Here is a 16,321-nt window from a genome sequence, read left to right as displayed (position 1 = left end):
TGACTTGCCCAGGGTCATACAGCAGTAACTGAAATTCAGGACTACCTAGTTTGGGAGCAAAAGTTCTTACTTGTTTCTCTCCACTCGTTTCTGGGGACTTTTCTTACTTTGGGGTCAAAACCTAAGGTTATGCCAGCTCCAATGTCATCTCTGTCCTGAGGGGCAAGTATGTCCCACTTGCTGATGGATAAGGTTATCAGTCAGAGGCAGAGATCGGTGAGACCAAGGAAACACAGAAGGGGCGGGGGGTGGTGGTAGTGGTGGGGACACATACCTCGGAAGCAGAATGCATGGTGCCGGGACAGTGGGTCTGGGAGGCCCGTCTGGTTGGGGTAGAGGTAGACAGTTCTCACTCCAGGCCTGTCCCCACCGCAGGCTGGCCTTGGAGTGACAATGGGGTAGCGGAGGCTGCCATCTGCCAGCCAGCCGGCGTAGCACCTGTCCAGGCCACGGCTCCAGGCCGCATAGAGCTGGCCTGTGGCGGCCAGTGTGGCATTGTGGGCCTTGCAGAACTCCTGGGCTTCCCAGAAGGTGAACTGTTCCAGGCGTGTGGCGAAGAACACTTCCCCTGAGGACAGAGGGGGCAGGCATGACTCCTGTGTTCATGCCAGGGGGCAGTGAAGAGGCCACTCCATTTGGCCTCTCTATAGGGCAACCCCTTCCCTTCTTTTAGATGCTTCAGTCTCCCAAGAGAGGTACCCCTTAGTCCCCTCGCCTCATCCCTTGATTTTTTTTTTAATTAATTAATTTTATTTTATTTTTTTGCCTCCAGGGTTATCACTGGGGCTTGGTGCCTGCACTATGAATCCACTGCTCCTGGAGGCTATTTTTCCCATTTTGTTGTCCTTGTTGTTGCACTTTTTGTTATTGTTATTGTTGTCATAGCTGTTGTTGTTGGATAGGATAGAGGGAAATTGAAAGAGGAGGAGAAAAAGATAGACAACTGCAGACCTGCTTCACCGCTTGTGAAGCGACTCCCCTGCAGGTGGGGAGCTGGGGCTTGAACCAGGATCCTTACGCCGGCCCTTGCGCTTTGCGCCCTAGGCACTTAACTCACTGCGCTACCGCCCAGCCCCCCATCTCTTGATTCTTTACACCTTATACAGTCCAACCCCGTGTATGGGGGTGGGGGACTAGAAGTCACTGTTGGAAGCCCAGTAACCCTCCCAGTTCCAGAAATTGTTGAGATCGAGGGCTGGAATCTTTTGGAACACCCACATTTCCACACTGGGCTCAGCATAGTAGTAACTGAGTGATGCATATGCATATATTTAGAATGTTGTCAGGGATCAAACCAGGTGAGATATGTCAAAGAGACAGACACCTGCAGCCCTGCTTCACCACTCCTGAAGCTTTCCCCCCTGCTCAGCTACTCCCCAGCCCAGCTAAGCAATTTTCATGGAAATGAAAGGAAATGGGCGGAGCTAAGGATTTGGAGGTCAGCCAGCATGAAGACCAATCAGGGCTGCAGAGGAGGCACTGGCTGCAGGACCTCTCCAAGCCCTGGGACTCTGCCAGGCAGATGGTGCAAATCGCATCTATTTGCAGGAAGGGCGGGGGTTAGTTTATGCACAGAATTGCTTTTCAGGAAGCCCATGCTCCCCTGCAATGCTGGGAGGGTCCACAGGAACCCTCTGATGTGGGGCAGAGGTGGTCTTGCCCTGAGAGAGGCTGGGGGTCCTCTTTCTGAACCAGGTTCCTCCCTGTGGGAATGGGGAGAGAGTGGTTCCCCCCTCCTCTTTGCACCCCCTGAAACCACCTGCAAGGGGGCAGTACCTGCCAGCTTGTCCACATAGCAGTAGACATCGTAGGTTTCTGAAGGTGGGCGCACGCCATATGTCCTGACTCCTGGGCTGCTGTCCTTGTCACCCACACATGGGGTTCTCGGACTCACAATGGGGTATCTGCAAAGGGGAGTAGGTGGGCCCAGTGAGAACTGGGGAATGGGGCCAGTAGGCTGCTCTGGGGACTTGGACCATCTGTTGGATGTGATCAGGTACATTCAGGTATGGCCACTTATGTGTTGTATTCAAATCAGGAAGTAATTGGGGAAAGAGAGGAGACACCTAGGGGTTCCCTGCTTGAGAACAGAGCATGGAATGGTACTGAGTCCAGCTGGAAGGGGCTGGGGGGACTAAGGAGGGGGTCTCCCTCTCTACGTCTCTCAGGAGAAATGTCTGAGGACTTGATGTCACTAGGATCCTTTCTCCACCTGATTCTGAGGAGTAATTAAGGAAGTCGTCATGGAGACACTAGTGAAGGGGTGAATTCTGCGCTGAGGACTCCTCTGGGCTGGGTGACTGGCTAGCCACACTCCCCTGACTGCTCCACACTACATTTGGCTCACTGCTTGCTTACCTGACGGTCTGGTCCCGAAGCCAGCCGGCGTCACACTGCTCATAGCCAGCTTCGTAGGCAGCCTGCAGCTGCTCAGGGGAGGCCATGTCTGCCCCTGCCTGTTGGCAGGCCTGTTGTGCCTCCTGGAAGGTCAGCGAGTAGCGGGTGGAGCCAGGTCGGTAGTGGAACACAACCCCTGGGCATGCAGGAGAGGGGGAGAAGGAGGGGATGGAGAGGCTTAGGGCATGACCAGCAAGCTGCCAGGCTACCAAGGTTTGGGCATGACCAGAGCCCTGACCCTGTGAGGAATGACCTACTTCTCTATGCTTTCCATTCTTAACTGTACAGCCCACCACTTCCCTCTCCTTGATCAAACTGCTCCTGAACTCCATCTTCCCCAAGAGTTTTCTGGGATTCCAGTTACCCCCAGACTTCCTCTTTGCTCCTTGCTCCCAGACTTTGTATCCACCCCCTCCAGTCTTAAGAACAAATGATTCCCCCCTTATAATAATAATAATAATAAAATCATTCATTATAAAGTATCTGGAAAATACAGAAAAGGGAAAAGGAAGCGCTCAAACAGTGCTTGGCATTTCTCCCATCTGGCCCAGAGTCTCTAGGGCTCAGGGTGTGGCAGGTGGCTTTCCTAAAAGAATGGTGAGTGTGTGCAGGAGTGTGCAGGGGATGTCTGGGCAGTGGGTGCATGCCAGATCCCCACAGCGGTGACGCCCACACAATGAGGAGCTCTTGACTTAGACCCCCTCCCCCGTATACATTCTCCCTCTTCCTGCCACACTGGCTGGACACATTTACACTTCCTGGGTGACAAGGTGATTGACATCACAGCTGCAAATCACCAGTCTGAGTCTATCCCCTCCCAATGGCTGTCCTGTGTCAGATGCTGATCTGATGGTGCTGGTCAGTGGGCCCACCCCGGGACCCTGACATTGTAGGTGCTGCCTTCAAACATCTCAGCAACTCCCTTCTCAATGCATCATGGTTATCCCAGCGATTAGTGACTGGACCCCATTTGATGGATGGGGGTGTCCATCTGTCCCTCCCTAGGCTGGGGGTCATCTCCTTATGGAAGCCACTCCTTTAATACTATTCTTACATAGGACTTGAGTTTGGGGAACTCCCAATTCATTCATGAAGTCATGGGAGGCATAGCTATTATTCTGAACAGAGGTGACAAATTCTCTGGAGAGGACCAGAGGGGCCCTATTTCTAACTTTGTTAGGTGGTTTCTTTCCCACATCCTCCACCCTGTCAGGTGGGCCCTAAGTGACAACATGTAACGAATGAGCATGGCTTTGTCCAATCCAGGTCTAACTGGGGACATTAGAATCTGCATTTTACACTTTCTTCTGATTTTCTCTTACAATTATTGACAAACTAAAAGCCAGTCTGAGTCCAGGGTCTGACCGATAAGCACAGTGGCAAGCTGGCTTGGGCCATGGGTCCAGACTGGCTGAGCGTGGGCTGGAAGGCCGGTGTTTTGAGGCCTTCCTCGACGTCCAGGGCAGCAAGTTCCAAGTGACTCCACTCTGCAGAGGCACACAGCAGGCGGAGGACAGTCCTCAGACACAGGGCCTCAGTTCTCCAGCCTCTTCTGCCTTTACAAGCGTGACACAGACACAAGTCCTCTCCTAGGACACCCCCCCAGTCCCCTGCCAGAGGCAAACACTTACCCCCTGGAAGGCTCGGCTGCCCAGGGACCCCCGCTGCGCCTGGGGCTACAGTCACCTGTACCACCAGGTCTTCACTGGTGAAGGTGGTGCTGGAGCTGGGTATAGAGTCCCAGGGCCCAGTGGACTCTCCAGTCTCATTCTCGGCCTCGGGGACACCAGTGGCCCCCGTCTCAGGGACAAAAGTGAAGGGCTCTTCCGGCTCTGAGACAGTGGTACTGGCCCCAAAGAAGGGCTTTGCCGTGAGGATCACATTGCCCCGGGCTTCGCCCTCGGTGATGTTTCGGGGCAGGGGCAGCTCCACGTCTGGCCAGGTCACGGTCTGGATGGTGATGTCCTCTTCTCCTCCTACCCCGAAGAAGTCTTCTGGGATGTCCACGAAGTCTTCACCTGCAGCAGCACAAAGAGGAGCGTTAGGCACGCTGCCTGGGGTAAGCTGGAGGGGACTGAGCTTCAGCACCTTCCCCTGCCCTGTTGCCAGGGAGAGGGGCACCAGCTGTGCTTGCAGCTCCCTGCCGGGCCACCTCCGGTCCTCAAATCCCTGTTGGTTATAGGATTCTCTGTAACACAAGGCAAAATCACCAAAGCACACAGCACGGACAGGTCAGCTCATTGCCAACAAAGCCAGCCCTGCAGCCCCCTCCTTACCTGTCTTCTGAGCACCTGCCTTACTAACTAGCCAGTTAGAACACATAAGCTGGTCACAAAGTAAATCTAGGAAATTGTGCTGAAAATGAGGGCGATACTACTTCAAAGGGCGTGGTTGGAATATCAGAAGGCTAGGAGAGGCTCTGAGGGAGAAATCCTCATTATTTTGGCCCAAATAACCCTCTTTATGTGTGGATAGGTCATGCCAGTGAAACAGGAAGTGAGCGATGTCACTGTCCCATCACCAATTTTAATCATAAAATTGACACAACTATTCATTCATACTATTAACTGTTGGCATTTAATTGTGATTACAATCTAGATGTGTAACCTGAAAGAAAAATTCTATTTTATTGTAAAATCCTTGATCTGGGGCCCAGGGGGCTGGCTCAGCATATTGAGTGCATGCCTTCCATATAAGAAGCCCTACGTTCCCTCCTGGCACCAGATGGGAGCACGATGGACAGCGCCAAGGGAGCTCCATAAATGGCGGAGCCGTGCTTTGACGTCTCCCTCCAGTGTCTTCTATATGTGCTGGGCTGAGGAGGTAGCTAAGTGGTAGAACATATGTGTAAAGCTCTGGGTTCAACCCCCATCTCTGCATAAAAAAGTTTTGACCTAAAAAACCAAGTTTATGTCAAGATTTCTCCACTTGGGGGCAGGCAGTGGCTCATCTGGTTACGCACACATATTGAGGTGTGTAAGGACCCACATTCGGGCCTCTGAGCTCCATCTGCAGGGGGAAAGCTTCACAAGTGGTGAAGCAGGGCTGCAGGTGTCTATCTTTCTCCCTCTCTATCTCCCATTCCCTTCTCAATTTCTCTTAGTCTCTATCTAATAAATAAATATTTCTTTTTTTAAAAAAACTTCTCCACTCACCCTTCAATAAAATCTAGACCCTGTTTTTAAGTATACTCAAGTACTTAAAAGTACAGACAACAGTGCTTTCTAGGGGGGGTGAGGTCTCATGTCAGACTCCCACCACCTCCCCATTACACAGGTGAGACAAGTGATCTTCACACACTGCACAGAACTGTCATCCAAGGGAACACAAACTTCATCCCTTTGTGTCTTTTCTATTCCCTTGAGTAGTGGCTCATAATTTGTTTTCTTCCTGTACTAGTATTTTATCTCTTTGTTGAATTTATTCCCAGATACCTAATTACTTTTGCTGCTGTTGTAAATGGGATCTAATTCTGGATTTCTTCTTCTGGTTTGTTATATTTTTTAAAAGATTATTCCTTTTTAAAAAATATTTATTTTCCCTTTTGTTGCCCTTGTTGTTGTAGTTATTATTGTTGTTGTTATTGATGTCATCGTTGTTGGATAGGACAGAGAGAAATGGAGAGAGGAAGGGAAGGGGAAAACAGAAAGGGGGAAGAGAAAGACAGATACCTGCAGACCTGCTTCACCGCTAGTGAAGCGACCCCCCTGCAGTTGGGGAGCCGGGGGCTTGAACTGGGATCCTTACGCCGGTCCTTGCGCTTCATACCGTGTGCGCTTAACCTGCTGCGCTGCTGCCCAACTCCCTTTCTGGTTTGCTATTTCCATAGAAGACTGCCACACTTTTCGTATATTAATTTTGTGGGCTGCCATCTTAATTTATTGTCTAACAACTTGCGGGAGTTTTCTGCTGGGTTTGTTCAGATTTTCCGTGCCAGCTTTTCTTCTCTCCAAACCTCTAGCCCTCTCTTCTGCTCGCTTGCCTAATTGCCACAGCTAGACTTCCAAGACTACATGGAACAGTCTGTCTTTGTGTCCTAGAAACACAGATTCTAAAGCTCATAGTACTAGTTCTTTTAGCCCCAAAGCTGAACATGTTGCCTCTTCCCAGAGCCTCTTGCTAATAACCAGAGAAGATAAGGGGTGTAAGACTTGGGGTTCAACCTGCTTTCCACGATCTCTTCCTCCAGGTAGCAGTTTTAGAGTGCACCCCATTGTGGCCCACCTGTGTAGCAGATGGCGTCATAGCGGGATGAGGGGTCTGGGTAGCCGGTCTGGTTGGCATGCAGGTAGACGGTCCTTACGCCCAGCAGGTTGCCCCCGCAGTTGGGCCGGGCCTGGGAGATGGGGTAGCGCACGCTGCGGTCGGCCAGCCAGCCGGCACTGCACATGTCCATGCCACCCTGCCAGGCCAGGTAGAGTTGGCCCGTGGTGGCCAGTCGTGCGCCCAGCCGCCGGCACTCGCTGACTGCCTCCTGGAAGGTGAACTTCTCTGGAGATGTGGCATAAAAGACCTCACCTGGAAGGACACAGTCACAGGGTGAGGGTCCCCCTCTTGGCCCCTGTCCCATCTCATGTCCCCAGGTAAAGCCTCGTGGTTTTGAGTGACTGTAGCTCTGGCCCCACATGCCCACAGCTCGGACCCTGCTCATGGACTTTGGGAGAAAGGTGACATTGATTTTCTAGAATGGAGAGAGAAGGAACAAAGCAGCCCAAATGGGATGGAGCAATGGCCAGACCATGTTGAAATGTCTTCTGCTCCAAAGAGACAAGGACTCCCTGAGTCTAGGCCACTGCTACTCCCTAGCTTGGGCATTCTCCCCTCCTAACACAAACCCTTAGACCCCAGCTCCAATGGGATAACAGAGGGCATCAGACGTTGACCTCTTAGTGTGGTGGTTCCCAGACTCTGGTCTTTGAACCACAACACTCCAGAAGGGTGTCTGTGGAGCTCTTGCTACTATCTCTGAAACCTGATCTGGTGACACCAGGGTGGGGTGATGGGGTGCAGCTGCTCTGGGGACAGTTCTGGCTGTCTGTGTTCAGGGGCAGCTCTGGACTATCCTGTTGGCCTTTCCTTTGCCAAAAACGGACACCAAAAAATATGCAGGCTTGATAGGCTTGATCCTGGGGTGAGGATGCGGAAAGGAGTGAGAAGGATGGGGCTGTCCCCACTTCATGACCAGCTAATTGTCATCTCTCCACCTGCTCCAGAGAAGCTGTGAGGCTGGATGAGAGGGTCAGTCCCAGAGGAGTACAACAACCGAGTACAAGCACTCCTACACCCACCCAAGTGAACTAGACAGTTTGTGGGTGCCTGGATCATAAAGGGTTCCACCAAAATGCAGGGCAAGGGACTCCTTTTTGCCCCTTCTGTCCTCTCACCCACTCTGGGCATGTCCTACGGAATATGGCTCCCTGGCTGAGTCCCTGGTCAGCCCCTGGGCCAGCCTATGGCTGGATGAGCTATGGGAATCCAACTGTCTGTCAGTGGGGTACAAGGGATGAAGGGGGGTTCCCAGGGAGGGGTGCAGCCTCACCCTCCATCTCCTCAGCAAAGCAGTACACATCGTAAGTTTCATTGGTGTCACGGATGCCATAGGTTCTCACGCCTGGAAACTCGTCCTTGTCCCCATAGCAGCCTTCCCGAGGGGTGTGGATGGGGTACCTGCCAGGTAGACAGGATGAGGGGTGACACAGGGACAAAGGGGGTGTGGTCTGTGCTCCCCCCATCGCATGGGAGGAAGTGAGAATTTGCTGATGTGAGAATTTGCTGCATCTGCCCTGAGTGTCAGATATCTTTGTCATCACATCACATCATATGACATCACATTCGCTTTCCAACTTTCCTGAACTGTGTGTTCTCAGAACTGTAGGTTGACTAAAGGCAGTTCCCTTAATTTTATTTATTGCTACCAAACATCTATTGGGGCCTGCACGCCTTCTCTGTGAGGAGTGAGAGTAGATAGTGTATAGGTTTTGCAGTCCATAAAGTCTCTCTGGGGTCACTCCCCATTGCTGTTGTAGCTGGAAACAGTCACAGACAATAGACACAAGAACAGGCATGTGCATCTCATAATAGTTTTTTATGGGGCAGGGTCTCCTACGTGTGTGATAATATTGACCCAGTTTTTATTGTATAGTTTGAAAGGAGTCGGCAGAATACTTCTGTCATCCACAATGCTCCCTTTGTGCTATCCCTGGTACTGGGGCTTGCACCTGGGGCCTCACAAGTGCTAAGGTGTGAGCTGTACCCACTGAGCTGCCCATCCTGTCAAAAATGTTATTTACAGAGTCAGTGGTGGATTATTTGACCCACAAGTCATAGTCCTCATTGCTGTGTATCATCTGACTCTTACAGCAACTCAGTGATGCAGGGATTGTTAATGGCTCCTTTTGACCCGGAGATAATCAACACTCTGTCCAAGGTCATACAGATTCCAGGTGTCAGAGCTGTGGTTGAACTTGGTTCTTTCCGAGGCCAGGGCATGATTACTGTTCTATGCTAGGCTCTTTTCTTTCTTTCTTTCTTTCTTTCTTTCTTTCTTTCTTTCTTTTTATTTAAAGATTTTATTTATTTATTAAGGAGAAAGATAGGAGGAGAGAGAAAGAACCAGCCATCACTCTGGTACATGTGCTGCTGGGGACTGAACTCAGGACTTCACACTTGAGAGTCCAATGCCTTATCCGCTGCACTACCTCCCGGACCACCTTTTTTTTTTTTTTAACTTAGTGGGTCTGGGGATCCTAAGTTAGATCTCTTTGTTTACCTCAAGATAGCGAAGACGTTTTCTACTTGAGGTTTTTGTCATCCTAACATGTATGTTTCGAGCTCTGATCTGCCCCCAATGAACTGTCTCATCCTGTCTTGTGCTAAGAGGCTTACTCATGAGGGGAGAGTCCTCAAGGGCAGTGCTGGCCAGCATAGCCCTCAGCAGCTGTTCTCAGGGAAACAGATGTCAAGAAGCTTAATTTGTGTGTCTTAAGAAAACCAAAAAGGGGGCCAGGCAGTGGCATACCCAGTTAAGTCCACACATTACAGTGGGCAAGGACCCAGGTTCAAGCTCCTGGTCCCCACCTGCAGGAGGGAAGCTTCATAAATGGTGAAATTGAGCTGCAGGTGTCTCTCTGTCTCCCCCCTCCCTTCTCAATTTCTTTCTGTCTCTATCCAATAACAAATAAAGATATTTTAAAAAAAAGAAAACCAAAAAGGATCATCTGGTGACTTACAATAATAACACTGAAAAAACTGATGTCCAAAGTGAAAAAGCAAGTGAAGACACTGTGACACAAGAAAGAACAGGTCAGAAGAGGCATGTATGATTTATACGGACACTCTCAACAGAGTGGCTGGCAGTGCAAGATGACAGGGGTTGAGATCAGTCTTCAGTGTCTGACCCAACAGCAACTGAGACAAACCTCCAGCTCCAACTCAGGATGGCCAGGGTACGACCTTGACACCAGCTAGGTGCTATTCCAGCACACAGCTGCCAGCCCTTCTGGGTGGTCTCACCTGACGGTCTGATCGGCCAGCCAGCCGGCGTCACACTGGTGGAAGCCATCCTCGTAGGCGGCCTGTAGCTGCTCAGGGGTGGCGATGATGGCGCTGTTCTGCAGGCAGGCCCGCTGTGCCTTGTCAAAGTCCAGGGTGTAGCGTGTAGAGATGGCTCTGTAATGGAACACAATGCCTGCAGACACAAGGGAGGGCAGGGGGATGGATCAGGCATGGCACCACCTTGCAGGCCCTCCATGAACAGCAGTGACAGTCACAGGGACCACCCACTACAGCTGGATCCCCTCTCCACATCCAGGTGAGATCCTTCCACTTTCACTGCAACGCTCCCACAATGCTCTCCACCTTGTCTGTCTGTCTGTCTCTCTCCCTAACGTACCACAGGGAAATGAAGCAAGGGCTCCAGCTGTGTGTCATATTGCTGAGTGCCTTCCCTGGCCCAGCTTTTTAAGGGAAGAGAGAAGGAGATACACCATATCACTGTTGCACCATCCCAAGTTCTTGGTGTTCCATATGATACTGGGCTTGAATCTTCATGCAGGTAAACTATTTCCTGGTCCTACAAGATGTTTTTTTTTTTTTTTTCACCAAGGATAATTTCAACAGTTATCAAGTTCTTCGAGTTGAACTAAACTTGGCATTGTCTTATCATTTATTTTCTTGTCTCGCCAGGATTCCTTGTTTTCTTGGGGCAAAGAGTCCCAAGCAGTTTTCATCAGAAGGAGTTCTGTTCAGGGCACACCCCAGAATGGACTGTCCCATGGGGAGGACAAAGTTTCCCACCAGGAAAACTCTGGTGCTGATCTGACTCCTCAAGTTTACAGAGGGAACCTCTGTCGCCATTCATCTTTGGCCACTGAAAGAAAGAGGACTGAAGAGTCTTTGGTTTCTGGAACCGAGGGTGAGGGAGGTGGAAAAGGGAAGACACCTGGGTTGGCTTTGGGGTCTGAAATAACTCAGCGTACACCTTGTCAGGCATAAGGCTCTGAATCTTTCAAAACTTTTAAAAAAATTTTTATTTATTTATTTATTCCTTTTGTTGCCCTTGTTGTTTTATTGTTGTAGTTATTATTGATGTCATTGTTGTTGGATAGGGCAGAGAGAAATGGAGAGAGGAGGGGAAGACAGAGAGGGGGAGAGAAAGACAGACACCTGCAGACCTGCTTCACCGCCTGTGAAGTGACTCCCCTGCAGGTGGGGAGCCGGGGGCTCGAACCGGGATCCTTCCGTTGGTCCTTGTGCTTAGCGCCACCTGCGCTTAACCCGCTGCGCTACCGCCCGACTCCCCAACTTTTTTTTTTTTAAAGTCAGCTTTTGACTACAACTGCATTTGGAACTGTATTTGTTTAAGGCACACTGATCAGCCCCAGTACAGCAGAAGTGGATTTTCAGATTCAGGCAAGGGACCTGTCCTCACCGTAGGCCCCAAGTTTGAAGTGTCTCAAACCTGGATTCAGAAAATGATATTTTCTCATGTGGAAACTCAAACTCTACATCAGGAATTTCATACCCAAGAAAAGCCCATTTTTTTCACCGCTAGTGGGCAGGGGAGAAATAACATAATGGTTATACAAACAGATTTACATGCCTGAGGCTCCAAGATCCCAGGTTCAATTTGCCACACCACCATAAGCTATAGCTGAGCAGTGGTCTGGTAAAAATAAGTAAACAACACCCCCCCCAAAAAAAAAAAAAAACACAAGACAAACTAATAAAATCCCTGGGTTTATATCCTGGCAACATATAAAACAAAACAAAAACAAGTGTCTTGGCTCAGGTTCACACCCAGGCAAACTTCAGGCAGGTCACCAGATCTCAGCTTGTTGTCTATAAAAGGAGGTGGGGGGGAGGCAATCTCACATCCCCTGGGTCACAGGACATTTGGGGAGCACCCAGAGTGTTTGCAAGATGAAGTATTTATTCCCCCATAGACGCACACCTGGGGTTCCCAGAGAACGGAGAACAGCACTGCCAGCTTCCAGCTAGAGAGGCAGCCCCATGGAGGAAATGCAGAGCATCAGGGAGAAGCTGACATTTGCACCCCAGCCAGTCCCGGCCCACCCCATAAAGGGGCCTTGCTGGTTGTCTCTGCAGTAGCGCAGCAGCCCCCGGGGAAGGCCTCACCTTTCACCACGACCTCCAGGGTGGCCTGGCTGTCCTCGATGCCGTGCATGACCTCACAGCGGTAGACCCCAGAGTCATTGGAGCGCAGGTTCTGGAGCTCCAAGGTGGCGTCGCTGGGGATGGCTGGGTAGTTGGGCAGTGACACCTTGTCCTGGTACGCACTGTTGACCCGAACCTGTCCCTCCGTGGCCACCAGAAGCACTACCTCCTTCTCCTTGGACACACGACTCCACTTGATTCTCGGAGCGAGGGGCTCAGTGGAGGGGGCGGTGGTCACGGGGTGCATGGGGTCGATGAAGTAGCAGGGGATGGTGAGGGTGCTCCCCAGAAGGACCCTCAGGGGGGATGGTTCAGGAATGCTGACACTTAGCGAGTTGTCAGAGCCTATGGGAAGACAGATCCGTCAATGCCTGTGAGAACCCCCACACCCCCTACGCCCCCACACCCATTTGGTCCTTCTGGAAATGTTGTCTTGAGGCACCCACATCCAATGAATGTTCTGTGTCCGAGAGACTCCCAGACACCCTGCAAAAAACCCTTTGCAGGGTACTGCTCCTCAAGACTGCGAGCAGATCTCTTGCAACTCAAGACAGACTCAGTGGCGCAAATAAAGATGCACGGGATGCATAGGGGCTTAAATGCGCATGCGTGCGCGCGGGGGGGGGGGGCACGCACGCACACACGCACGCACGCACGCCCAGACACGTGACTGCAGAGAGGAAGCATTTCAGCAACGTGTCCGCCTAGCTGGGCGCGCCACTGCCCAGCCGCCTCAGGAAACCCTTCCGACTGTCCCTCTTATTTCTCAGCGGCGGGACCCCCAAGTTCTAGAATGAACAGGCTCCATCTTCCGAGAGGGAAAAGTCAAATTTCAAGACTTGTGTGGCCTCTCCCACTGCAGTCACTCTGCCTTCAGGGTAGGAAGGGCCTGCGCAGGGCAGGAAAATGAGCCTTTGACCCCCCTCGCCTCCCTGGACAGCAGGTCCAGTGCCCCGTACCCCGAAACCCCCAGTCGGGGCCCGGCAGTAGCCAGGTTTCCACACCCTCCCTCCCCCACCGCATTGTCCTCACCCTCCCTCCCCCACCGCATTGTCCTCACCTTCCACGTGTATGGAAACGGCTGCGGCGATGACCCTCAGAGTCAACAACACCAAGAGTGAAGTGGTCATAGTTCACCTGGAAGGGGAGGTGGAGGTTACTGCGCAGTGAGGACGCAGGGAGGGCGAGGGGTGCCCTGACACAGCACACCCCAGACTCCGACATCACAGCCAGGTAAGGAGGCCGCAAGGGCTTGTGAGACTGTTTTTTCCCAGGAATTCTTTCTTTCTTTCTTTCTTTCTTTCTTTCTTTCTTTCTTTCTTTCTTTCTTTCTTTCTTTTTTTATGATTTGTTTATTTATGTATTCCCTTTCGCTGCCCTTGTTGTTTTAGTGTTGTGGTTATTATTGTAGTTACTATTGATGTCGTCGTTGTTGGATAGGACAGAGAGAAATGGAGAGAGGAGGGGAAGACAGAGAGGGGGAGAGAAAGACAGACACCTGCAGACTTGCTTCACCGCCTGGGAAGCGACTCCCCTGCAGGTGGGGAGCCGGGGGCTCGAACCGGAATCCTTACACCGGTCCCTGCCCTTTGTGCCACGTGCGCTTAACCCGCTGCGGTACCGCTCTCACCCCCCCCCCCGCCCCCTAGGAATCCTTTCTTGAAAAACCACACAACTGCCATAGATTTCTGCTGAGGACAGGGATTAGGCTGGGAATGTCCCCTGCCTTTATAGAAACCTCAAAGTTGCCATCTTCTGGCCAACTCAGGTCCCTGCTGAAAGGCTGGGTGAATTTACATGCCCACCTGACCGGGTCACAGGGGCCCAGGTATGAGGTCAAGCGTGCTTGGTGCGTCTGTGAGGGTGTATTTGGATGTGGGGACCATTGCAAAGACAGAGTAAAGTCCACTGAGCCACGAATGAGGATAGAGATTCCATTGTTCTAACAGTTAACTTTTTCATAGTATTAAAATTCAGGAGGAGTCATTTCACCTCAAAGTATGCAAATAAAAAGCATTATTAAATCTGTTAGGTTAGATTAGATAATTCCACTGTGAGTGTGTAAGAAAATGTTTTTTTTAATATTTATTTCCTTTTGTTGCCCTTTTTATTGATGTAGTTATTATTGTTATTGTTACTGATGTAGTCATTGTTGGATAGGACAGAGAAATGGAGAGAGGAGGGGAAGACAGAGAGGGGGAGAGAAAGACAGACACCTGCAGACTTGCTTCACCGCCTGTGAAGCGACTGCCCTGAAGGTGGGGAGCCGGGGGCTCGAACCGGGATCCTTCGGTGGGTCCTTGTGCTTTGCGCCACCTGTGCTTAACCCGCTGCGCTACCGCCTGACTCCTGGAAAATCTGTTTTTAAAGGGCTGCACAGCGAGGTCGACTTTAATGAGGTGATGTTGTGGACTTGTTCTGAAATATTTCATCGAAGAAAATGTGGCAAAAAGCTTGATAAAACGTGAAATCTGTGCAATAGATTTAAAGATTATCCTTCTTGGGCGCCAAGCAGTGGCTCAGCTGGTAAAGTGCACATGTTCCCATATGCAAGGACCTGGGTTCAAGTGCCCTGGTCCCTCCCAGGAAAGTCCTCACAAGGTGGAGGAAACTATAGGTGTCTCTCCTTGCTCTCTGTCTCTATCATAATTTTAAAAATAAAATAAAAATGTAACCAAAAAATTAAAAACAATTGTCTTTCTACTGTGGCTGGGCCTCGCCTAATCCCCTGAAGGCCTGACTAGATCTGGAAGGCCGATCCTCCTGGAATAAAAGCCTCCTGGCTTTCAGCTGTTTTTGGACTTGAACGCAACATAGACTCTTCCCGGAACCCGAGTCTCGGGTTCAGCACCAGCTTCCCTAGGTCTCTGGCTTGCGGAAGGCCTCCGTGATTGTGGTGCAAATGTCCTATAGTAACAGATTCCATATATGTATCTGTATCTCCTCTTTGTTCTATCTGCCCCTCAGGATGTGTCATCCTGAAAGGTCTCAGAAATGACCCAAGTTTCCCTGATGAAATCTGGACCTGCCACCAATGTCAACTCCTTGTACCTTGAGTGTCTTGGAGTGGTTATTGTGCCAACTGCTGGGGCCAGACCCAGGGGTCTGCCTTAGTCAAGGGAAGAAAGTCTGCCCAGAGAGGACCCTGAGGGATGGGAAGACAAATCGTCAGCAGAGGATTGGGAGACCTGGACTTCCAGAGCCTCCCGAGGGTCCCAGCAACGACTCCATTCGCCTTAGTAAAACTGACTTGTCTTGTCCTCAGCTGGAACCCTTGTATTAACCATCCAGATGTGACATCCACAAGGAAGAGGTAGCACCTGCACAGCTGGGCCCCAGATTCCAGCTGGGTTGGAGCAGGCAGAGCCCGAGGGCCCATCCGCATGGCGAATTCAGGTAGGGCATGTGTTTTGCTATACTTGTGGCGTGGGTCAGGATTTTCTCTGTGAAGCGGGCCTGGGATTCGGCTCTGGTCTGAGGGAACCGCATGTGGCTTCCGTTTTGTGAGGGGCTGTTCTGCTCTGTGAGGGCTGGGTGTAGTCTCTGTAAGGAGACTGGAGGTGAATTCTGTTCTGAGAAGGCTGGATGGGAGGTTCTGCGCCATGAAGGGAGCTTGGATGCTTCTTCAGTCCCATGAGGGCTCTGGGTGAGGGCTCTATTCGTTTAAAAATTTATTTATTATTTATTTATTCCATTTATTGCCCTTGTTGTTTCTTTTTATTGTTGTAGTAACTATTGTTGTTGTTTGATAGGACAGAGAAATGGAGAGAGGAGGGGAAGACAGAGAGGAAGAGAGAAAAATAGACACCTGCAGACCTGCTTCACCACCTGTGAAGCGACCCCCCCCCCCCCCGCAGGTGGGGAGCCGGGGGATCGAACCGGGATCCTTGCGCCGGTCCTTGTGCTTTGCGCCACGTGCGCTTAACCCGCTGTGGTCCCGCCCGACTGAACTCCTGAGGGCTCCATCCTTGAGTTTGCTGATTCTGGTTCTGTATAGCGAGAGGGATGGGTGAAGTTACTACTCTGCCGGGGTGGGGGGAGGCCGTTCTATTCTGGGAGGGACTGTGTTCGGGATCCGCCCGCCCGCGTAGGGTGTAGGGTGCGGGGTGCGGGGTGTGGATTCTATTCTAGGAGGTGCTGGTTCCAGTTCCACCTGGTGAAGGGAACGGGGTGTGGTCTCATTCAATCTCCGAGGGGTGGGGCAGAGACTCTGCTCTGTGATTGGCCCGCTGAGAGTTCTGCTCTGTGA

At 51.2% G+C, this 16,321-nt stretch overlaps 1 protein-coding gene and 1 long non-coding RNA gene across 3 annotated transcripts in view; one reads left to right on the top strand and one right to left on the bottom strand.

Annotated features, from left to right (window-relative positions):
• ACAN (aggrecan) overlaps positions 1-16,321 on the bottom strand; it is a 51,667-nt gene that overhangs the window by 17,696 nt on the left and 17,650 nt on the right. For both annotated transcript variants that reach the window (XM_060179396.1, XM_060179397.1), the window contains exons 2-10: positions 13,133-13,209; positions 12,034-12,417; positions 9,910-10,084; positions 7,937-8,064; positions 6,622-6,915; positions 4,029-4,415; positions 2,359-2,533; positions 1,777-1,904; positions 275-568 (exon numbers count right to left, since the gene is read on the bottom strand). In XM_060179396.1, coding sequence (XP_060035379.1) covers positions 275-568; positions 1,777-1,904; positions 2,359-2,533; positions 4,029-4,415; positions 6,622-6,915; positions 7,937-8,064; positions 9,910-10,084; positions 12,034-12,417; positions 13,133-13,202 — 2,035 coding nt within the window. In that variant the 5' untranslated portion in view covers positions 13,203-13,209. The remainder of the gene's footprint in view (positions 1-274; positions 569-1,776; positions 1,905-2,358; positions 2,534-4,028; positions 4,416-6,621; positions 6,916-7,936; positions 8,065-9,909; positions 10,085-12,033; positions 12,418-13,132; positions 13,210-16,321) is intronic.
• Positions 10,058-10,939, top strand: LOC132534874 (uncharacterized). The gene is made up of 2 exons (XR_009546619.1): positions 10,058-10,450; positions 10,582-10,939. It is a non-coding gene; the product is annotated as an uncharacterized LOC132534874 (long non-coding RNA).

Source organism: Erinaceus europaeus, chromosome 20, assembly GCF_950295315.1.
Source record: "Erinaceus europaeus chromosome 20, mEriEur2.1, whole genome shotgun sequence".
Lineage (NCBI taxonomy): Eukaryota > Metazoa > Chordata > Mammalia > Eulipotyphla > Erinaceidae > Erinaceus > Erinaceus europaeus.
This window is presented reverse-complemented; position numbering and strand designations above follow the sequence as displayed.